General features: G+C 43.2%; 2 protein-coding genes across 4 annotated transcripts in view; both read right to left on the bottom strand.

Moving 5' to 3' along the window:
• fah (fumarylacetoacetate hydrolase (fumarylacetoacetase)) overlaps nt 1-3,064 on the bottom strand; it is a 19,053-nt gene extending 15,989 nt beyond the window's left edge. Inside the window, exons 1-5 of the mRNA XM_063188801.1 lie at nt 2,884-3,064; nt 2,579-2,689; nt 2,348-2,469; nt 1,490-1,539; nt 843-933 (exon numbers count right to left, since the gene is read on the bottom strand). Of these exons, the coding sequence (XP_063044871.1) occupies nt 843-933; nt 1,490-1,539; nt 2,348-2,469; nt 2,579-2,689; nt 2,884-3,048 (539 nt within the window). The 5' untranslated portion in view covers nt 3,049-3,064. The remainder of the gene's footprint in view (nt 1-842; nt 934-1,489; nt 1,540-2,347; nt 2,470-2,578; nt 2,690-2,883) is intronic.
• A 383-nt stretch (nt 3,065-3,447) lies between these two features.
• On the bottom strand, nt 3,448-23,724 carry zfand6 (zinc finger, AN1-type domain 6). Of its 3 annotated transcripts, XM_063188746.1 has the most exons (7): nt 23,537-23,723; nt 15,680-15,831; nt 14,292-14,388; nt 13,333-13,436; nt 11,711-11,836; nt 9,113-9,229; nt 3,448-4,672 (listed from the first exon to the last, which is right to left on the bottom strand). In XM_063188746.1, the coding sequence occupies exons 2-7, from the start codon at nt 15,825-15,827 to the stop codon at nt 4,524-4,526; spliced, it is 741 nt and encodes a 246-aa protein (XP_063044816.1). In that variant the 5' UTR covers nt 15,828-15,831; nt 23,537-23,723; the 3' UTR covers nt 3,448-4,523. The 3 variants fall into 3 exon arrangements, with proteins under 3 accessions (XP_063044816.1, XP_063044818.1, XP_063044817.1); XM_063188748.1 differs by lacking the exon at nt 11,711-11,836 and having other exon boundaries at nt 23,537-23,724; XM_063188747.1 differs by lacking the exon at nt 23,537-23,723 and having other exon boundaries at nt 15,680-16,050.
• Nucleotides 23,725-23,771: the final 47 nt, after the last annotated feature.

The raw sequence follows: 23,771 nt of genomic DNA on the forward strand, positions 1-23,771 counted from the left end.
TGCCACCCATGACCAAGGCACTTAATTAACCCCAGCCAACCGGCCAAATGTGGGTTAAATTTCATTTTTGGCTGGTAGAAGAGACCAATTTACTAGCCACTTTGATCCATTATTGTGTTTGGCCTAGTAAGGCTTCATCCACTAGCTATTTTGGCTGGTGGTGAAAAATGTTAATTTAGGGCACCTGGTTTGCAACTGGTTAAAGGCAAATCCATTTGTTTTAAACTTGCCCAGAGTCTACTACCTCCAGGGTGGGGGAAAGCAGAGACATCGCCCTCTGTGGTAAATGGAGTGTAGTACAAGGGGATGGTTTACCATGCCATTGCTCACCCTCTTGGCAGCCGGGAAAAAAAGAGCCTGTCCCAGGAAACCTTACAAGCAACAATGAGCAGAAAAATACAACTGTTCCCTGTGCAGCTAAATCATTACAGCTACCTCTGATGTAAAATCAATCCAAAAAATCATTCACAAAGACCATGAACAAAGGCTAAAAATGTGAAAATACCTCGAGACAAAAACTAAGTGTCCTTTTCCAGGTTTTTTTTTTCAACAGCCATAAAAATTGGCAGTGAAAAGACCACCTGAAAATCCTGTGCTTTCATCTATTCAAACCTGAGTCAGGACAAGCCAAGCCACACACACACACACACACACACACACACACACACACACACACACACACACACACACACACACACACACACACACACACACACACACACACACACACACACACACACACACACGCAAGTTCATCTCGCTATACCTCACCCATGAAAAGCCTACAGCTAATTTTCTACACGTTGAGGTCAGGCTAATTACTTATGAAAGAGCTTTCGCACCAGTTAGGCATGAGAGCGTTCTCCTTCCCACGGAACATGATCCCAACGTTTGTGGCATGGTCCCTGGAAGAGTAGAAATCTGTGTAGTCTCCTGGGAATGGGAAGAAGAGGAGGAAAGGAAGGGGAAGAGCAACAAAAAGGTCAAGAGAAACTCCACAGTGTCAGAACACATGCACTGGTACAGAACTACACGGCCCCATGGCAACTATGTTGCTAAACATAGAAAACCTGTGGTGGTGGTGTGGGGTGGCCCGGTATTGTCGGCTCATATGGGGAACAGTGCCCTCGTGTGTTCAGCGGTGTAAATGGCATGGCTAATTTTCCACCTGGTTCAACACATCCTATTTAATTTGACATGACTTTGCGGATTACTACTTTAAAATTGAATCATGCCGCATTAATAAATTGTGTCAAGTTAATGATTTAAACACAGTAGGCATTTTGTTCAAAACCCTATATGAAACAAGTAAAATCATGATTTGCTCTGAGCTTGGCAATAGGGTATTCCAGGAGAAGTAAATTGAACGAAAGAAAGACATAGAATCAGGGTCTTTTACCCTGAGGTAAACCACGGTCTATGCAGAGCCTCTCACTCATAACTGTCATGTCAGCCAAGATACAAAATGTCAGCTATGTTCCAGACTCACCTATTTCAGCAGGAAGATGCATCATCACATTACTCTGATGCACAAATGCTCTGGGGAGAGAGAGAGAGAGAGAGAGAGAGAGAGAGAGAGAGAGAGAGAGAGAGAGAGAGAGAGAGAGAGAGAGAGAGAGAGAGGGGTAAAACAAGTGAAACAAGTACAAGTGGCTGAGGACTATTCCACATATTGTAACCAAAAATGGACAATGCAACAAAAACATTTCAACCACATATTGCAACCAAAAATGGACAATGCAACAAAATATTTTCAAGCACATAACTCAACAGAGCGAATTATGTGAATAAGGTAGGCTGCTAGTTTTATATTTAATAACAGTATCACTACAACCAAATTGTTTTGTGTGTGCTTGCTTAGTTTAATTGATTTAAAATTAGACCTAGATGTTTATTGGGGACGGTGGGGTGCCCTGGTCTAGAACGAAGGCCTATTACATTTTGAACTATGTCGAATGGCAGCATGAGGGCACAAGTCTCAGTGACATCTGGGGTGCATTCCAATATGCGCCTTTGCGTCCTCCACTTGTGCTTGTGGCCTCACGTTTTGCTGATGCCCCGGCTCCATGGAGAAAAAAAAAGTTTCCCCGCTGTCAGCCTAGCCAAATCAGCTTTAGACGGGACTGTTTTTCATTCACCATCCAGTTTGCAAATGAGAAAATGACTTAACAATTGAGCTTTTTTTTTGCGAGATATTGAAATATAATGCTGTTGTCAGTGATGTCATCATGACATATGACTTTATGGTGCGAGGCCACAAGCACAAGTGGAGGACGCAAGGTCGCATATTGGTGAAAAATGACGCAAATGTAAAAGGCCTTGATGTATTCCCGTGTTTTTGACTTACCTGCTCCTCAGTATGACGTCATCACGGATCGTACTCTCATTTGCAGACAGTAGTTTCTGCAGGTATCTTCTTGCTTCTTGCCAAGCCTCATGTCCCAAGCCCATAAAACCATTTAACGTTGGCTAAGGAATGAAAACATGGAGGGATTTTCGGCTTTTGTTCTATTTATAGTAAGTTTTATAGATGTATAGAGTTTTAGTATTAAAACAAATCTGTTTTAATCCTGCCTACCTGGTCAAACACATCCTGGTGCGTCGACAAGACTGGGCCACTGAAGAGGTGCTTTATCGCACTGACGTCCAACACTTGATCTCCAATAGCGACACCTATTCTGTGCCTTGGCTGTGATTTTTGAACATCCACATATATATAATTATACAAGTTAGTTACTTAAGTTAAGTCGATGAAATATTACGACCACACACTCATCCCAGCAGAGGCAACGTAGCTTTGGTAGGGTATGGCTAAAAGCATGCGTAAAATTATGAATGGAGACACGGGTCTCTCCAAGCAGCAAAGTTTTCCCAAATACTTACATTGTCCACCGTAGAGAAGATACCGTATGGCAAGTTGTGAAATGAGAAATCAGATTCTTCGTCTACTTTTATAAAAGACATTTTCAAGTTGCAGTTGTACTCGGGTATACTCTTCAAAGTGAGCAACAATGCGAGTAACCTCTTCCAGATGTTGACTGCTGCCATGCGCTGGGATACCGCCTCCAGAGGCAGAAGAAAGGACCAATCAGGCCGCCCCTCTTATATCCACCCTTTCTGGGCCCACAGTAAATAATGTAGAACGGGTTGCAAAATGACTCAGCAAAATAACTAGGCCTATAGGCTATAGGTTAACGCCCATATGGTTTAAATCTATTTAAAATGTCTAGGTTGAAAGTTATCAGTAATATGATCAGTTTTGAAGCTTACATAAGCTTAAGCTTCCAATTTAAAAAGGTATTATACCCAACAAATGTATTTTTAAACCCAATCATGTTCAGTTTTAAAGCTTATTACAACTTTTGTTTTTGCACAAAGACTATCTGGTGTTGCCGTCAAGATGCTGATTGTGAAAGGTCATTTACATAATTTGCCGGGGTCAAGCAGTTTATGTGTAAAACTTGATTTTTAAGTTTTTATTCAGATCAAAGCAGAGACAGTAAATAAACAAACATAAATACAGCACATTCACCTCAACCCATCCTGTGCACTCTCATAAATGAACTATATTATTTTTACACACACACACACACACACACACACACACACACACACACACACACACACACACACACACACACACACACACACACACACACACACACACACACACTTACACACACACACCATACAAGCACACGCGCCCGCACACATACACGCAAACACACACACACACACACAACCAACACTTGAGGTGGATACAGGCAAAAATCACCCAAAAACAACATCCAAACAAACATTTGTACAGAAAACCACACGCTCCTAAGTGACTAATAAAATAAACATTAATGAAAGGGTGATTTAGGGTGTTTGAGCACTTTTTCTCTTTCTCTATGCTGTCCATAATAACGAAATTGCAGTAATGCTCAGCATACATTCATTCATTGGAAGAGCATACAGTACAAAGGATGGAGGGGAAGGGGAAAAAAACCTTTTAGACATGTTTACATGCAATTTTTTTCTTTATAGAGAAGAACAGACACCAGAAAAGCACAGCCCCTCTAGTAAGTCTCACCACCATAAATGTAGCGCCCTATTCTTAACTCAACTTAAAATATATAACAATAATAATAATAAAATTGAATAATTTTGTAGAGGTCTATTAAAGATTTTTTTTTCTCACACAATCCACAATATTTTAAGGGAAATAAAATTTTGAGTAACAACAAAATAATAAACTGTAAAAAAAAAAAAAAAGAGTCATAATAAAAACTAACCAATAAATCAAAGAAGTGTTTTCCAGGTAGCATGCATGATTTAAGGGTGAGTAAATAGGAAATGGCTCAGGTTATCGTGAGCAAGTTCAAACTGTAAAGGGGAAAAAACAAGATGGGGTGGTGAGGTGAGGTGGGTAGGTAAAAACAAAAAATCAAAAAGAAAAATGGATGAAAGCGTCGGTAGTCCACGTGACACGCATTATTCCCTGGCACCCGCGACGATGACGATGTCGATGAGATGGCTCCTTAGATCTTCTGGATCTTCTCCCCGACAATGACGGGGTTCTCTTTCCTGATCTTCTCCGCTGCGTCCGCTTTGTAGTCAAAGGTGCATTTGTGAATGTCTGAGTAGCGGTGCATGCCGCAGAAGACGTTGCCGCATCTGCAGTCAAATCCTGAGGAGAAAACAAAGAAGAATAGAAGTATTTCAAGAGCTTTCCTGTAATTGGAACTGTTGCTGCATTCACCCTTGAGGCTGGTCTCATTCTTTCACAACAACAAAATACACTAGCCTGGTGTTCGCCTCAGTCATCGCTGTATTTGGGACATTAAAAATGTGCACCTTTCAGGTACTGATCCCAACCTTGCTACAGGCATGCAATATCTTGCTGTGCCCCATCTAACATCTCTGGCAGCTGATCGTGTTGGGCAGCTTCTTGTCTGACCAAACAGTGTTTTTGGAGGTACAGGTTCTGCCTATAAATTCATTTTTTAATTTGTATTTTTCATAGACAGCCGTAAATACCACACATAACACTCCCATAACAATTCAACTATCTGTTTTGGTGTATTTGTTGTGTGGTTATTGTTTTTAAAAAAAGAAGTAATAAAAAACAAAGAGAGCACACAAGGAACAACACACACACACACACACACGCGCACACGCGCACACACACACACACACACACACACACACACACACACACACACACACACACACACACACACACACACACACACACACACACACACACACACACACACAAATATCAATAACTATTCACATTGACCTCTGCTCACAGAAAACAGCCACACATGTACAGCTAAACATCCATACCTTCCAAACAGTTCAAAAAAGGCCCCCATATCCGGTTGAATACCTCCCCACTCCACCCAACATTGAAAGTAACTATAAATTCAATTTTGAGTGGATCTGCCAATATCAAAAACACTCAAGTCTGGCAGCGACTCCCTGTTTGCTGGATGGTCAGGCAAGATTCTGTGTGAAATAACTATACCAGGGGAGGCAGAACCAGAGTCCTTCTACAACATGAATTCATGTACTTGGAGCTTGCTTACTGAGCCGCAAAAGGTGCACAGTTTGGCAGTGTGGAAGTTAAATTACATTACATTTAGCTGATGTATTTATCCAATATAGCTTGTTTCTCAATAAGTAGCCTAATTGTGTCTTACTTGGGCTCACCGGCCCATTCACTCTTTGCAGAAATGACTTAGTCTAACTACACCGTAACAGCATTATGGCAGAGCAGAAAGATTTAAGTGGGCCTAACTGATTAAGAATTGATCATTGCAATGGTGCTTGCAGGTTATAACAGAGACTCTGCACAAAGGTGCTATTAGCCTACTACAATGGGGTATTTGGATAGGCCCCTATGTGTCAAAGAAAAATAATAGTCCTGCCTCCATAGCTTACTTCATCCATCAATAGGCCAAAACAAATTCTGAAAATGAATGGTTATCTCATAGGAAAAATCTACTAATCTTCCATAGGCATAGTTTACCATTTGGGAATTGCTGCTGCAACAAGGCAGGTGATTGGCATTTCACATCTAACAACAATGGCGACCATTGACAGCTATCAAGAGTGCTAAACTTCTCTGTAGAAAACAATAGGCCTAGGCTACTAACAGAAAAACGGCAATTCACACATTCTAAAGATCAATTAGCCTAAGGCTCAAATAACTCACTGAAAATTCCTAACGAAGTCACAGTAATTATTTACAAGGGTCTACAATATTCTCAACAGTCAACACTACCAAAACAGACATTAAAAACGGACATTTGGACATTAAAAACGGACAAATAGTAGGCCTACTCACAAAGTTTGAATGATGCACACAAATGGCTGAAATCAGGGGAAAAAAGTGTATATTCCTGCTGAAACGAAGCCCAACCCCATGACACTGACTGGAAGAAGCACTCGCTCATTGAACTGCCCCTGTGCTTTCTGGCATGCTTGGAATCTTCATTGGAGACGCGAAATCGTCCCATGGTCACCCCCGACTTTGTGAATAAATTACAGTTATTGGTCATGTGGCACATATGGACTGAATAGCCTACAGTAGGCAAACTAATTACAATATTATTGCAAGTAGTGCATCTGCGCTATTTTCTACATATTCTGTAGCTCTGGATGCTAAACTTGATCCAGCAGCCTCATATACGCTCACGGGCCACTTCATTAGGTACACTTATCCAACTGCTCATTGATGCAAATTACTGATCAGACATGGCGGCAGCTCAATGCATTTGAGCATGCAGACATGGCCAAGACAGTCTCAAGATTCAAGATTCAAGATTCTTTTTAATAGTCCCGAAGGAAATTTGTCTTGGACATACATAGCTGCCACATACACACAACATACACATGACGCCAAAAAAAACAAAAACAACAATAAACACACACATACATAGAAACACTCAAGTGCATATCCACCACAGCCCACCACCCGCATACATACATGGCATTACAGGATGGTAGTTGTTAATGACCTGCGTTCAGTAGGTTAACAGAAACAGGGACAAAAGAAAACCTGTACCTATTCAGAAACCTTTTCTTGTTTTTAACTGGTACTCTGAATCGCCTGCCAGAGGGTAGCAGCTCATATTCTGGGTACAGAACATGTGATGGATCCTCAGTTATTTTTCTAGCATGCCTAACTACAGACTCTTCATATATTGCTTGGAGGGTGGGGTAGTCCCTCACCCCCACTACCTTCAGTGCAGTGCGGGTCAGTCTGTCTATTTGAGACTTCACTTTCACTGTCAGGTTTCCAAACCACACAGTGATTGCATAGCGTACTACGCTCTCAACAACAGCACGGTAAAAAAGTAACATAATCCTCTGTTGAACACCAAACACCCTGAGTCTACGTAAAAAATGAAGTCTCTGTTGGATCCTGGTACACACATTGTTAACATGAACATTCCAAGACAGATTATTATCAAAGTACACTCCCAAATATTTGTAAGAGTCCACCTGAGTAATATTGGCATCACCAATGACTAATGGGATGTGGTCCCCTACATTACTAGGGTCAAAAACCATTTCCTCGGTTTTCTTGGTGTTGACCTTAAGGTGGTGCTCCTCACACCACTGCACAAACCTATGCACCTCCTGCTTATAAACATAAGTGTTCAGGTCCGCATCCAACAGACACAAGATGGCCGTGTCATCAGAAAATTTAACAAATGAGACCGTAGGATGTGTGCTAGTACAATCATTTGTATATACTGTGAACAAGGGCGGGGAACTCACACATCCTTGGGGGACTCCGGTACTTATTGTTTTTAACTGAGATGTTGTTTGGTTGACTCTGACCTGTTGTGTTCTATTTGTCAAAAAGGAGTGGTACCATCTGATGATATATGGGTTAACAGACATGTGTTGTAATTTAGTGAGAAGGATGTGTGGTTGCACAGTGTTGAAGGCTGAGCTGAAATCAACAAACAGTAGTCTGGCATAAGCCTTAGGATTTTCAAGATGCTGTAGGATTGAGTGTGTTATTGTTAGTATTGCATCATCAGTGCCCCTGTTGTCTCTATAGGCAAACTGATATGGATCAAATTGACCTTGTAGGTTTGATTTCAGCTCCCTGATGCAGTTCCAACCAAGCATCAGAATGGGGGAGAAAGGTGATATAGGGCCTGAGTGACTTTGCCTGTGGCATGATCTGTGGTGCTAGGTGGGCTGGTCTGACCATTTCAGAAACTGCCGATATACTGTAATATTTGCACACAACCATCTCTACGGTTAATGGTCAGAAAACCTGAGTACCCAGTGAATATTCAGTGAGCAGTAGTTCTGTGGGTGAAAATGCCTTGTTGATGCCATAAGTCAGAGGAAAGAGGCTAGACTGGTTTGAGCCAATATAAAAAGACAAGAACAACTCAAATAGCCACTTGCCGTCCAGCAGAACATGTCTGAATGCACAACACGTTGAGCCTTGAGGCAGATGGGGAACAGCAGCAGAGGACCACACCAGGTGCCTGTCCTGGCAGCTAAGAACAGGAAACTGAGCATGACTCACGAAATAGAAAATTGGAAAATGTTGCCTGGTCTCTTAAACCTCAATTTCTGCTGCACCACTCAAACAGGAGGGTCAAAATTTGGCGTCAACAAAATGAAAACATGGATCCATCCTGTCTTGTATAACGGTTCAGGGTGGTGGTGTAATTCGTAGTGTGGGGGATCTAAACATTTTGGGCCCCCTTAGTACCAATTCAGCATTGTTGCAATGCCACAGCCTACCAGAGTATTGCTGCAGGCAAGTTAAGACAGTTCTGAAGGCAAGAGGGGGTCCAACCTCGTACTAGCAAGGTGTACAGGTACCTAATAAAGTGGCCGGTGAGTGTCTAATATCTGGTGAGTAAACTCACAGAAACTCGTCAACTCTCAGCCCTGCTGTGGCTAAACGGTAGAGCACTCGTCTACCATGCGGCTGACCCCAGTTCGATTCCCGGCCCGGGTCCTTTGCCGGCCCTTCCCCGTCTCTCTCTCTCCACTCGCTACCTGTCACTGTCTATTATAAATAAAGTCAAAAAGACAACAACAACAACAACAACAAGAAGACACTTGTCAACTCTCATCGTACCTGTGAGTCCAACCTTCTTCCGGCAGGTGAAGCAGCGGTTCTTCTTGGGTTTGCTCTTGCCGGGGCTTTTGTCCTGGTCGTCTGCCGACGTCGTCTGCTCACCGTCATTGGAGGAGGCTGTGCAAGGGAGAAAAAAAAAACAGAGCACGGGTAAACCAACAAGGCACTGGGACAGGCTGTGGCAGGGTACCCACGGCTGCCAAGTTGGCTGTGCAGCCACCACATACAGACACGTTGCGTAACCCGTATTTGGCACACAGTGGCTGCAAGCAGGCACATTATTACCCTAACCCACTTCCTTGGGCACAACAAGCACAAGTGCAGAGCTCCTTTACAAACACATGAAAGAAATGCAATGCATTGTTGTATCCTCCTCCCCACATTGAGATGAGTGCAATTTCAGTGAGAATTAAATTTGTACTAACCATGATTTTTTTTGTTTTTGTTTCGTCTGTTTTCTGATTTTCATCCTAAACAGATAAACATTTTTAACAAAAGCAAACCACAAGACCATGCTTTAGCTTCATAGCCTGTACCCCGGCCCGAAGAATGTCTAGTAGCTGCTGTAGTTCAGAGGCTAGTTGTCTACCCTATGGAGTGCTGTGCCTGAGATTCTTTAAGTATATAGAGATATGCCAATGTAATAGGCTGCTATGGGCACCTAACATGACCAGGTTCCGGTCTGCCTAAAGGGGCGTGTCATAATACTCCTAGCATTGAATAGAACAGTCCTTAGGTCTGCCAAAAGGGGGATTTCCCCCCCTCTCCCTTGCAATAATAGAACCCGGAAACAATGGGCCAATGGAACCTCTCTCTCTCTACTCTCTCTGGCTGTGCTGTGCTGTGCTGTACTGACCAATGACATATTCATTTCAACACATTTGAAGCATTTTCAACTGCCCATTTGGCAACAGAAAACTGGACTACTTCCTGCTTGGAATTGCCAATTAGAAATGCTCACTAGACATCAAGTTCCACCCTGAGGTGAAGTGGGCATTTATGATTGGCAAATTCCCTCTAACGTCTTCTGTTCCAAAATCGACCATTGAAGATGCGTCAAATCTGTTCAAAACTGTCCATACAATGTATAGTCATTGATGCTGATGTTTAGCTCTCTGCTCTGTGCACCACAACCCTACAGAATGTTTGCCATTAGCATCTGCTCTGTGCATCGGTCATTGATGTCTGCTCTTGTGCACAACTATGGTTGTGGAGGTCAGAGACTACTGTTTGTTTGCTTGTCTGCCAGGGGCTATAGTTGTGTCTGTTTTATGGTGGATAATGGACCAGCTTAAAAAAAGCAAGCAAAGAATAGCTCTCCGACTCACATTTTCAATTATTCATTCACCCATGAACATAACGTCTAAGAGTGCCGTCCTGACGATGATGTTGTAAAACATCGAAACGCCAGTCATGTGTTTGCACCTAATAAATGGGTAAACTTTGAGCTTTTTACTCTAGCTGTTCTGGTCATCAGTGCAGTCCTTTGCTTGCTTTGTTTAGATGCTACAATTTATGCATGTGGGATTCACCACCCTGTTACATCAAAAGGCAACTCCTGCCAATTTCAATGTGCTTTTGTATTGCTCACGCTACCCTTGACTTGTCAGTACCCGGTGACACCGCATTTTTTGTCTCAGCCCTTTCCGAGATATGAGCTATTCTTTTTTTGTTTGTTATTAACATTTTTTATTGTTTTTCAAGATTTACACAGAAACATCCCTTGTCCGCCCACCCCCCACCCCAACCCCCAACATGACACCACATTAAGTATTAGTTGTACAACATAGGTAATTTGCACAGTGTGCATTACACAAACAAGGTAACAAAATACAAAAACAAAAACAAAGATATGAGCTATTCTAATGGGGGCAACTTTTGTTTACATTCCAAAAAAACATTTTTATTTATTCCCAAAACATCCAAAAGGTTATGCAACATCAGCAGACAGCTAGCAAACAGCCATACCTTTTGGGAAAATATTTGGAGTAGGCCTATGCTCATTTTTAAACAAATGTAAACAAAAGTTGCCCCCATTAGAATAGCTCATATCGCAGAAAGGGCTGGGCCAAAAACTGCGGCGTCACCTGGTACTGACATGGCAAGGGTAGCGTGAGCAATACAACAGCACTTTGAAATTGGCAGGAGTTGCCCATTAACTGAACAGGTGATCCATCGAGAGTCTATCTTTCCCTCAGGTCATTCAACAAGCCAGGGAGCCTGGGCAGTATTCCAACAAATCTGGATAAGTAAACCTGGTTACATCAACCTTGAGTTAGCGGTAAATAAAGTCCTCATTTTCTTAACTAAATGAAATCTGTGGGCTATCCGTCAGCGGGTTTACCATTTCCTGTAGGTTAACCCATTTTAGCCTGGAGCGACACTCATATTGAGATTTTAGGTTTTTTATTAAAAATTTACGTTTGTTAGAGCTGAATGAATGAGAGAGCACCTTTTCTCAAAAAGGGCTTGGGCTAAAATGGGTTAATTTAAACAGGTTTATCTTTCAACCATGTGAAGACGTGGAACAGCCCTCTGTAAAAGTCTGCTGGTGCCTGTGCTATAGTCTGCAGTGATCTGCTCTGTGTCTAAACTCACCGTGCTCTTCATCTATATCCTCCAGCTTCCTCTTGCCTCTCCTGACACTCTCCTCCACACCAGCTGACCCTGAGCTACCTGGCACTTCATCCATCAGGACATCCTCGTCTACGCTATACGCGTCGCCTTACACACACACACACACACACACACACACACACACACACACACACACACACACACACACACACACACACACACACACACACACACACACACACACACACACACACACACACACCTTATAATCCTATTGTAAGTTTTCCTTGTGCTTACTCAACCTTATGGACGTCATGAATGAGCATAAATATGAATGGACACGAATATAGTTCAGCTCCAGACAAAGTCTCAAACCCTGCCATCAAGTCTACTGTGGCAGTCAATGTGAGAATACATTCGGGAAAACAAACCGATACACATACACATGCAAAACAAATCTGTGGGACTCCAGCTGACTGCGGTAATGCCTTGTACTGTACTCTACCAAGGCTTGGCTGTGATCACTAGACTGCCTTGGCCTCAGCTCAAAGCGCACACTTATTCGACCACAAAGGAAACAGAATAAACCTCCCACCCTGACAGAGAATAGCTGACTGCAGGCAATTTTGTGTAGGGCTTATTTTGATCAATGGCTCGTAAGGATTCATATCTAAGCGGTCCTTGCTTGACACAATTTAGGAGTCCATGGGAAGAACGAGCAAGGTTACAAAATTCAGAAACAAACGCTACTGTTTTATTATAGTGTTTATTCTAAGTAGCAGTGAAGTGCATTTTAAAATGCTTCCAGCTTGAGACTATGCTCATTAATTCAAGGGATTTCTGAGGGAAAAGCTGGAATTTAGTGCAACAGTGGCTGTTTTTTCCAGTGAATTCCTAAATTATGAACCTCGATTGTGCTAAAATCTCCAGTTCTTTTGTCGTTAAATCTGGCAGGGTTACATTCTATACATGGGTTCAATCTGTCTTGATAATATTGGATGCGCACGCAGCCAGGAATCCAAAAATGCTAGGTGGCTAGGTGTTCATCATTGGAAGACCCATTGGAGCCCTGCACAGTGTATGCATGACAAGAACCTGTTGTCTTGTCGACTGGCGGTTTTATCCACTTGCTCGCACGCTGTACTGTCGGTGACACCATTTAGAAGAACATACCATCATGTCGCTCTGAATTCTTTGCCATACTCCCTAAAAAACGCTATATTGTTGCAAAGTGTTGCCACTGCTGACAAGGTGGGGTCTCGCGATAGAAGGCAGCCTCTGATTGTTTGGAAGTTGCCGTCACTCAAACGTTGTCCTCACATGTGATTGGAGTGGTACAATATAACTTCATTTACAGAGCCTATGAATTGCTTCTGATGTACTCACATTAAGATGTGTTCTCCCAGAATTTAGTCGGTAGGAGTACAGAAACCACAGAAACTGCTACAACATCTAGCCAACTAGAAAACAGATTTTAACCACGCACTACATTGGTCCAATGGAACTTCCAATGTTAAACACCTAGCCACCTAGCATTTTGGGATTCCTGGCTGTGTGCGCATTCTGGTATTATCAAAACAGCTTGAACCCATGTATAGGCTATTTAGGTAAAATGACATGCAAGTAATGAAAGTGCACCATACTTTGCGAGTCCTCTGACTTGATGTCTACTTTGGCCACGGCCGAGTCTTCGTCTTCGTGCTGCGTGACGGCCGCTTGGGACAGCAGGACCTGGCTGGCCGAGATGCTGAGGAGAGGACATCAGAACAACGTCTACGTCAAGGGCTCATCACATCATTTATACATCAAACCAATCATTCACCATTTGCAACAATATACTTCAGCGTAGGGGTGTGCGCGCGATATGACAATGTTAAATCGTGACTCGTGAAATAGAGTAGAATATTGTTGAGAATCTGCCAAAGTGGAGAAATCGTGTAGATCACCTTGTAGTGAGAATGTTTAGTTGATCAGTATCAGAGTGATGTTTACTTGGGCTACTTAAGTGTTATTGTCTTCACTTCTATTCTATACTTTATTGTATTCCAATTGTGCAATCTGAGTAGTGTCTTCAGTGTGTTTAAGTATATTCATCAAAATCTTATGAGAAAGGTTTGTAGCCCTAAAATGCCTGTTTTTCTTTTTCAATGGAAGATTGTGAGAAAATAATCAAAATCAGGATTTTATGTTACAAAATCGTGATATGACAGTTTTGCCTTATCGCCCACCCCTACTTCAGTGTTATGAAAATTACAGCCAAGAAACATGAAACTGCTTTGAAACTTCTGGCAATGACAGACTGCTGCTACACATTTTCTGTGCCAATGCCATCTAGTTAACTGTGAAAGGCTGGACAAATCTGAAGAATGCACAATGGTCAAAAAGACCTACCATATTAAATATTATATGCTTAAGGCTTAATAATCATCCATCCTATTATTGTTGAGATGGGGAAAGCAGTGGGGGTACATTTCACGGGGGCAGACTGGGTTAACTGAGCTATAATTGAGGGAAGAAGAGGACGGGAGAATTTTTTTCTACCGATTTTCCGGCAACGCATCGGTGTGTTGCTGAGCGTGAAGAACGGGCGAGGGCCGAATACCTGTTGGCATCCAGCGGCGACGAGGCGGCGGCCTGGATTAATGCTGACGACACATCCACGCTGCTGCTGTCCGAGCACTGGGTAGCAGACGCCATCACTGTCACACAAACACAGACACACAGAAATGGACACAGACAGGCGCACAGTCGTACACGCATATGCGCACGCAGACACATACAACACACACACACACACGCACACAAGATTAGCATGGCTGTCTGTTTTGCCTCCTCACACAGCCTACCCCACTATACACACGCTGATGAGCAACCTGCCTTCAGAAGTTACCATCTCGTTCTAGATAATTGCTTCAGGCGTTCAGACTTAATCCTCCAATTCCATTCCGATATGCACAACCCCTTCAGCTAAGCAGAGGAGCCAGTGTTATTGTGCACAGGTACAGTAATTTGGCAAAACCAGAGTTGAAGTAGAAATACTCCTACATATGTAATTATAACACTGGTGTATTAAATGGTTTCAACTGTCTGATATCATACTACTAGTGTTGTAATTGCAAGAGTACCACTTTATACAACTCTGGGCATAACAGACACTTTTATTGCATTTCCTGAATCCTAGTCAACCATCACTGACACCACTATGTAGATTTGTCATACAAGATGTAAGTTACCAGCTGGGCATGAGTTATTGAGATAATCTATAAAATGCAATCATAACATCCACTGAAAACAATAAGATTAGTTCAGACTTGTACTGCATCATTGGTTCAGACTGAAAAGTTGCTGACCAAGGGCATTACTGAGTTACTAGCTGGTGTGTGATTACATGTATCTGGGGACAGAGCAGGGGGGAGGGATTCCAAAAGCTGGTTCAGTAGTAAACCTAGGTGATCATCTAATACAGTGTTTCTCAAACTTTTTCAGACCGAAGACCACTTTGTCCCCCCCAAAAATGTTCAGGGACCACCTGACAGGTGCTAATTTGACACTGATGATTTTGATGCAGACCATTTACTTTTTATTCACATTTAGTCACATTACAAGCCTGTTTTATTGTAGTAAAAGTATGACTTCAGCTATGTCTTGCTTTGTAATAATGTTACAAATATAGCCAACTGCTAGCTTGTCTTGGAAAATTAGGCTGGAAATTCCCTCACGGACCACCTGAGCTCTGTCGCGGACCACCAGTGGTCCCCGGACCACACTTTGAGAATCACTGATCTAATAGAAGAGCCTGGAGTACTCATGTTCTTCACCACACGATGCCAACAGGGTATCTTTTATTAGGTATACCACTTCCTGTAGGTACACTAAGCCAGGTTTATCACTTAACCATGTTCTTGGAATAGCCCCCAGTGATAGAGTTCAACTTGAGTTGAGAGGAAAGGCGTTGCTGCATAATATATTGCATATTACACTGTATTTTACCTGATGGGCTAACTCCGCTGTTGTTCTGTCTCTGCAGGGTGTCCTTGTAGCAGACGGAGCACATGCCGTTGTTGCGCGGGTTGCCATAAAAGCCGCAGCCGTTGGCACAGAGCTGAGGCACTTGGGTCTGGTTCGTCTCTTGAGCCATCCTCCTGAGAAGACACAAAGACCACAGCAATCTCTGTGAAACCAGGAGTGCTGCTGGCTACAAGCACTCAGCCTAGCCTCCCCCCTCTCTTCTTCAGTTCACTCGTGTTTCTTTTTTTTTTTCTTTCTTTCTTTATACAAGGATGTTTTGACCCAGGGACAGGGTCGGTCTGTCCCAGGAACACCAACCGTCTACTGCTGCTGAAAATAAAGTCATCAAGCCAACAGCACAGCTGGTTCTGTAAGCAAGATGACTGCATCCTTCCATTATGACATCATAATGCCCGCTGTTATGGATACATACAGCATGTACCAGGGGCAGGACCATACTAGGGCACAGCATTCATTCATGCCCTTTGTAGCAGAAATGCACAAAACAAAATCACCACACTGAAGAGGTAAACATCCGGGGGAAAAAAAACATTCTCCTTTAGACTGTTATCCAATTATCCTAAAGACAGCCGATGTCACAAAGAATGAACATCTGCTCCTTACAAATATACTTCCAGTCCACTGCTGTCTGAGTTTGCTGGTTTATTTTCAAAAGAAAAAAAAACATTTCATCCTGTTCCCTTTTTGAGTTATAGGCCTGTCATCCACGTCTCTGCTTCTCTGGCTTCTGGGGGTACACAATACGAGGCCTAAAGGCAAAGAGAAATACTAATTTGTTTGAGCCTCTTGGATGGCTGAGTCTGTCTCCATGTAGGTCTCTTTAATATGCACTGCTCTGTTTGTCCCATCTGCCCTCCTGTCTATCCCAGAAAAGCCACAGAGACAGCTCACAAGTTATGGTCCAACACTCACTCAGAAGACTACTGCTTCCTGGAGACCAGTCTAGACAGCAAACTGGTAGCTGCAAGCATTCATAAGAGATCTATGCAGCTCAAAATATTAACACTAGAAATCCCCTCAGCTTTATGCTGACATGCCATGGTTTCTCCTCTAAAATCCCTGCTTAGCCGGAGAATGCATCACATTGCTCTGTATGGTGCGTACGACTGAAGACATGCTACTGGACCACATGGCTCCTTCAGTGTCCAATTTAGTGAGCAATCACCTACAAAACATTTTACTTAGCGCATGGCATGTGGTGAGGGCCCAGCCTGGTCCTGACCATCCCATAAATACTACCATTTCATTTTGTATTCATGGTCTGGAGGTTGTTTGATCTGACGCGATTGCAGGAAGCGGAAAGGACATTTTCGGAAAAATCAGGATAAGTTGCTGAATAAGTTGCTATCTTTGGCGACGTAGGACCGCTTAACAGACATGTCTGACAGAACATCTTACCGTAGGAAAAAATTACAACGTAGGACCGTTTGTCAGAACACCGGCCAAATCCTGCCGCTCAACATCGCTCCACAGAAAACAGGTACCAGTCAGACGTAGTGCGTAGCCAAGTCTGACTAACCAGGTGTTTTCCTTTCATTTATGGTTGTGAGCTTTTTCAGTAGTATTTCTGAATTGCATTCAGCTCTTGTCTGAATCAAAATACAGTAGTATGTGTGCACACAAATAGTTTCCGGTAATGTGGTGATTCACTGTTGTCAAAACAGGTTGAGTCTACAGTCTAGCTGTGATTCTTTGGTCCTGCTCCTAAAGATGAGAATCAGGTTGTGCACGTTGTAAGAACTCCAGCAGCAACCAACACCAACACCAGCAAAACCTTACAGCACTTAAACATGCAGCAGTAATGGTGTTGGTAATGGTCCACCCAACATGCATGTGGTGGTGGAGTCCAGACAGGCAGGCTTGACCAACTACTGGCTCATCCCTGTGTGTGTGTGAGGGCTATAACCACTCAGATACAACCAATACCTAGTCACCTACAAACACAGGACTTTGCAGTAGTGGTGTTGCTGTGTCCTCCAGACACTTTACATATGCTGATGACTTGTCACCACCTCCCAAAACATGACCATGCAGTCCTACAGTAGTGGTGTTGGCGTCCAGGCAGGCAGGCTTGGCCGGCTGATGGCTGGGCCTCGTGTGTCAACCACAGCTGATCCTCATCCCCATCCCCCTGGTGGAAGACTGCTGGGACTAAGGAGGGCATGGGGGCCAGCCAGGCCAGCAGCACGCTCACAAAGCCCATTCCCTCCCCCAGGGCATGGCCATGTGGCTGGGTGTGTGTAGTGTGTGTGAGTGTGAGTGGATGAGGTGGTAGGGGTTAGCGAGTAATAATCTGCTTTCTCTAGTTCTCACGGCATTTGGGAACACCACCAGTCGAAAGGAGATCCAGAACAGCTAACACACTATCAGGATGCCTGCACTCTTGAAAGAAGCTACTATGTCTGACCCTGAAACTACTGGTGATTGAGTCAACCTACTCCACCTGTTACTAATGCAATACAATAAAGTACAGTATTTTTATAGCACAATATCAAATACCTGCGGTGCCGCACAATCAGACCGAGAAACAGCTTCTTTCCACAAGCCATCAAACTCATCAACACACATGAGCCTTCCAAGGTCAATGGAAGACATTCCATGAACATTTCTTCCATATGTATATCTACACATTTCACTTTACTGTATGACCACTGATTGTACTTCTGCTACCATATGTTTGTGTGTGTGTGTGTGTGTGTGTATGTATTTATTGTCCAACACTATGTCAGTCTTCTTATTGCACACTGTGTCTGTGTGTATGACGCGTGTGTGCGTGTTTCTACATATCAGTATGTTAGTGTTTGAAAACTGCACATGTGTGTGTGTGTGTGTGTGTGTGTGTGTGTGTGTGTGTGTGTGTGTGTGTGTGTGTGTGTGTGTGTGTGTGTGAATGTGTCAGATAAAGAACTGTAAATCCATGTAGGAGTGTGTTAGTTTGTGTGTGTGTGAGAGAGAGAGAGAGAGAGAGAGAGAGAGAGAGAGAGAGAGAGAGAGAGAGAGAGAGAGAGAGAGAGAGAGAGAGAGAGAGAGAGAGAGAGAGAGAGAGAGAGAGAGAGAGAGAGAGAGAGAGAGAGAGAGAGAGAGAGAGAGAGAGCGTGAGAGATTATTGTCCATGTCTTATTTACCGGTACGTTTTTGTTGGACTGCACATTGGAGACTGGTCATGGCAATTTCAAACTTCTGTGCAAACCCTGTTACATAGATCTTTGACAACAAAGTACACTTGACTTGACTTGAAGTAGTAGTGGGAAAATTCTACCACTGCAGTGACGAGGGGTAACCCACTGGTCTAACATGGGGGTTTATGGAGAGATTTAGGGTGATCTTGATCCAGATGTCTGGCCTTGGATTATCAGACCTGCCCCCCAGCATTACTCGAGCTCAGCTGCAACGCACGCAGCTCCACACGAGGTGAGGCAGCGGGGCTTAAGACAACAAAATAGCATTCAATAGCTCATCACCCATCGATGCCATCGGATTTTAGTCGCAGGGAGCCTAATCTGGCTGCGATCTCTGCTGAACTTTCTCTTCTGGCGAGAGCAAGTCTGTCACCTCTCAGTGCATCCAAAGAAGAGCACACAGTCAGTGCAGGGAGACAGAGTCTGGAGATGGAAATCGGGGGTGTGACTTATTACGGCCAAAAAAAGGACAGAACAGAACACCTTGTGTCTAAGCCAAAGAAGAGTGGTGATAGCGCTACATAGTTATGCATTTCAGGTTGGAAAAAACACGAGTTCCTGAATTATCAGACAAAACAAATATAACATGGGGAATACATGGCAGACCAATTGATGCATCATGCTGTACACACTAGAGTGAAGGAGACGCCATGTAAACTGCTGTAAGGATTACATGGACAGATTACATAGATCAGGATTTATCACGCCCCCTCTACCATGTTCACTAGCATCCTGCCCCATTCCCCTCTATAAGCAGTGCTGTGCCGTGTTTAGTGTTTAGTACTTGTTTTGGAGATGAAGTAAAATAAATAAATAAATACAAATCTGTAGCTAAGGTTTAGACGTAATCGGTTTTCTTTTATTCTGATCCATAGGCTGTATAGCCTTTTAGTAAAAGGCTAAAGATAATATTCTTTCATCAGGGACGGTCAAACGAATTATATGCTGTTCCTCACAGTACGGCACAAGATTTGCAGTTGCTTGGTGGCCAGCCAGGGTGAACGCTGCACAAACTCAACTTTGCCCACTTGCAACAGATTGCCGATTTCTGGTTTAACAGTTTAGAAGGCCATAGGCCCCACTAGCCCCAGCGCACCTCCACTTGTCCAGATACATCTTCTACACTTTACCCAAACACAGCAGCCAGCGATGCCTGACTGGCTCACAAAGTGGGCCAACTGAGAGAAGGGAAAGCATCACATAAACTTCATTATACTTCCCATTATGAGGATTGAAGATAGCACATTTAAACGAGTCTACCTGCTGGGGAAAATGAGCCGCCCACAGCACAGCACAGCATGGCAGCAGCAGAGCTACAGCGAACATGATTGTAAACTCTCTTATCAGTGTTTGTTGGACCAGTCAGCGCAGGAGGCCTCGCAGACTGAGTCAATCTTTAATCTAAACCTCAAAACATATTGTTAAGACAAAAAGGTACAAAACAAGGAAACCCTAACAGAACTGACACAGACAAGTGTCTAAGTAACTGTCCAAGATGCAGACTGGGGGAAGAAAAAAAAAGGGGGGGGGGACTCAAAAACATATTTCTATGCTGCTTTACTCAGTGGTAAACCTTGGTAGGAAGGAAGTGGGGAGAAAGAACATGTTGCGAGACGAGTATGGGGCTCTTAATTGGTAAGCAAGCTTGTGTCTGAAAGACTTCCCAAGTCTAATGCATGCAACTGCTGAGCGCTGTCTCTGGTAAACACAGTAAAAAGTCGACAAGAGGCTGATTAATGGGAGCAGCTGTGGGGTATGTAGAGCAGGTTTCTTGCTGTCCCAAACTGCCAGAGAGCATGCAAAGCAAGCTTCTCCAGTCCACACTCACTCAGGGCTACTCTTCAACTTGTGCTGCTGGCTTAGCACAAACACTGGCTTGTTGTTGGGGCCAAAATACTGACCCATACGGTGTCTGCCAACGTGAGAATAGAGTACATTTCCCCAGCTCTAGGTCAAAGGGGGGGGGGTTACCCATTATTGGGGCGGTATTCAGCCGTGACATGTTACTCACGCCAAAACTCACTCAGTCAGTCCTTCACCGTGTCTCTCTCTCGTGTCATCACAGAGACTCATTGAGTAATAGCCTAGCCCTAGAAGACGTCATGTATGCTATGTCAACAGACATGCCATAGCGATACAATCAAGGAAGAGGGTGATTAAGTCTTTTCTAGTAAAGGGGAAACTTGGGGAATCACTGCCAGTAAGGCTAGGTCTAGTTGGCGTACAACACCAACAACAGCTTCTGCTTTGCCACAGCTCTGACCTGCTCTGTCAGCTTGTTTGGGGCAATATGAACTAAGCTTAAACAACAGGAACAAGCCGGAGCACTGTGGAAAACAAAGCAACATCTTTGAAAGTGTAGCCACAAAATGAAATGCTCACCTCAATGCAAACAGTGTGATGTTCCAGACTGTAAAATAAGAATGGGATTCAAACTAAATGTGTTTTTACTTCACTAGGTAAAACTGGGGGAGGTTTTCTGTAGAAGGATGATTGCTTCAGGTATTTGGTCTACTACATACAACCAATGCCTCGCTCCGACTCCCGCCCCCCTTTGTTTTGATACAGAGGCACTTGCGCTGCACTACAAATCAGACATTATGACAGTGTGTATTTGTTTGTTTTTTGACAGCCTAAAGTATTTCTGGAAAACACTGGTTTCTTTTCTACTTTATTCAATGGACGTCGTATTTGCATAACGTCGACTACAGAATCAGTTCAGCCATTCTCACAGGAGCGTAGTAGGTCCACAAGGCTAAATGTACAGTAGCCTAGTAGTTATAGTAGTAGGTTTTTCAGAGCGACATGGGGATGTGACAGAGTGGCACAGCTAAATAGCTAAGCCACCGGAGCTCCAACCCTGTCTTGGGAGGGCTAATACTCAACAAACCATAACAACTCAACACAAAATGGGGGGGTGGGGGTATTACTATTCAGCAGTTCGCTCATGTGTCACTAGCTGTGTCACTGATGTGATAAAACCTTGAATAGAACAAACTGGACTATAGACAATTTGACATCTATTCGATCTACTGCCTCTATGAGTTCCAGACATATCTAGATAACATCCAAGACCAAGACAACTAACTACAAATAACTACAAAAGAAATTGTAACTTAAACTAAGCAAATTCCACTGTCATCGTGTGTTACCCATCTGAGGGGCAAGGGTCTGAAAAGACAAAGTTTCTACAAGATAGAGGGGGCTGGACACGTCTGACAGCTTGTCAGACATGTCTGTCTTCATTTGCTCATCAAAACAGTGTGGAGTCCCATTCACACGGTACGATGAGAGATGTGGCTTCCTTCAATCCTCTGCATAATAATAACAAATTATTGTTGTTGTTATCTTTATTATTATTTCTCCAAAAGCCTAGACGGTGGAACAGCCTTTAGAGAACAGTTTTCACTACTGCCATATGTGTAGGGTCTCAAGGTCTTTCGTTCAGTAAACCAGCTGACCTTAAACAAATTCACTTTGTTCACAAAACAAGCAAACCTAGCTCAAATGTGTGTTTAGGTGTTCCTTGTACAAGGTAGCACTACCATAACATCAGTATTAGCCCCATGTAAGAAGATTCATTGAAAGGTGTCGTATTAGCCAAACACTAGCTGTTGTATTCTTTCCATTTCCTGTCTAAACAGTACCCTTTTGTTCAAATGTTTATACCATTTCAGCAGATGGAACAGAGTTGAGAACAATAAAGATAATCAGCCAACTGATCATGCACTCTGTCTGCCACGTCCCGCGTTAAATAAATGCAAGTTTGAATCCGACATACCTCAAGATTTGTCCCAAATTCCCCTATGCTACACCTTTCTTTCTTCGCGTCTATGCCACTAGATAAAGCCCGACATCATAAGCAGAAAATACCACCATCTAATTCTGAAAGTAACACCTACTCCATAGCCATTGGGTGTTCCCCGGATAGGCACGCCCCATTCCGCATCTCCATTGAACAAGCGCAGTGTCAATCAAATATTCTTTTTCCAACACATTTAAAGACATGACAAATTGAATGCTGAATGTGTAAATAACAGACGACGCCGTGTTTTAATAACTACAATAACAGCGTCGAGTAAACCAAATGCTTGTGGGCAAGAGCCATTACTGAATAAATCCAGTACGAAACGTGAAGAAGATTTCATTCTGGTGTTGATCCCTGACCATTTAAATACCTACAAACTAGCTTAGTTCTACTTAGCTAACTCAAGCTTGCCAAATTGACAGCAAACTGTAACATATAGATCTACAGAACAGATTTTCTCGTTAAAAACAAAGCACCGATACCCAAATATGGCTATATTGTGAGCAATACACACCCAAAGCTGGCGTTATTTTAAGGTCAGCCAAATGAATTATGGCGAAAACCAACTCTCGAGCCGACAGCTGATTCTGCACTTTGAACGCTCATCTTAACCACTAGTAGAAATTCGCGACAAGATTAAAAGATCGCATCTGAGTCCCAAGTATCGAATGGTGTGGAACAGTCCACTTGTACTGAAATAATGAGGCATAAGGTGTCTTTGAGAATTGGCCAAGTTTCCCAGAGGTTATGGTGACGCTGTCTTCAGTAATTCAATAAGCTAACGCTAGCTTTACTCGCAAGCCAACTTTTAGACAACTTGTCTCGACTTACCTCTCCACCTGAATCGTTTTCGATGTCTTCTCCAACTTTTTTAATTCCTTGAATTAACGAAATATAACTGTCAGCTCGAAGTAGTTTGACGGAAACGTAGTAGGGTAGTACAGGGTGGTTGTTTTCCCTCTGTGCTCCCTACCCCCACCCAGAAACAGGCTGTTTGTTACTTTTTGTCACTCCAACCCCCACTGTAATCTTGGCGATGACGCAATAAATAGACAGACAGCGATTG

This window comes from Engraulis encrasicolus, chromosome 22 (genome assembly GCF_034702125.1).
Source record: "Engraulis encrasicolus isolate BLACKSEA-1 chromosome 22, IST_EnEncr_1.0, whole genome shotgun sequence".
NCBI classification, from domain to species: Eukaryota; Metazoa; Chordata; class Actinopteri; order Clupeiformes; family Engraulidae; genus Engraulis; species Engraulis encrasicolus.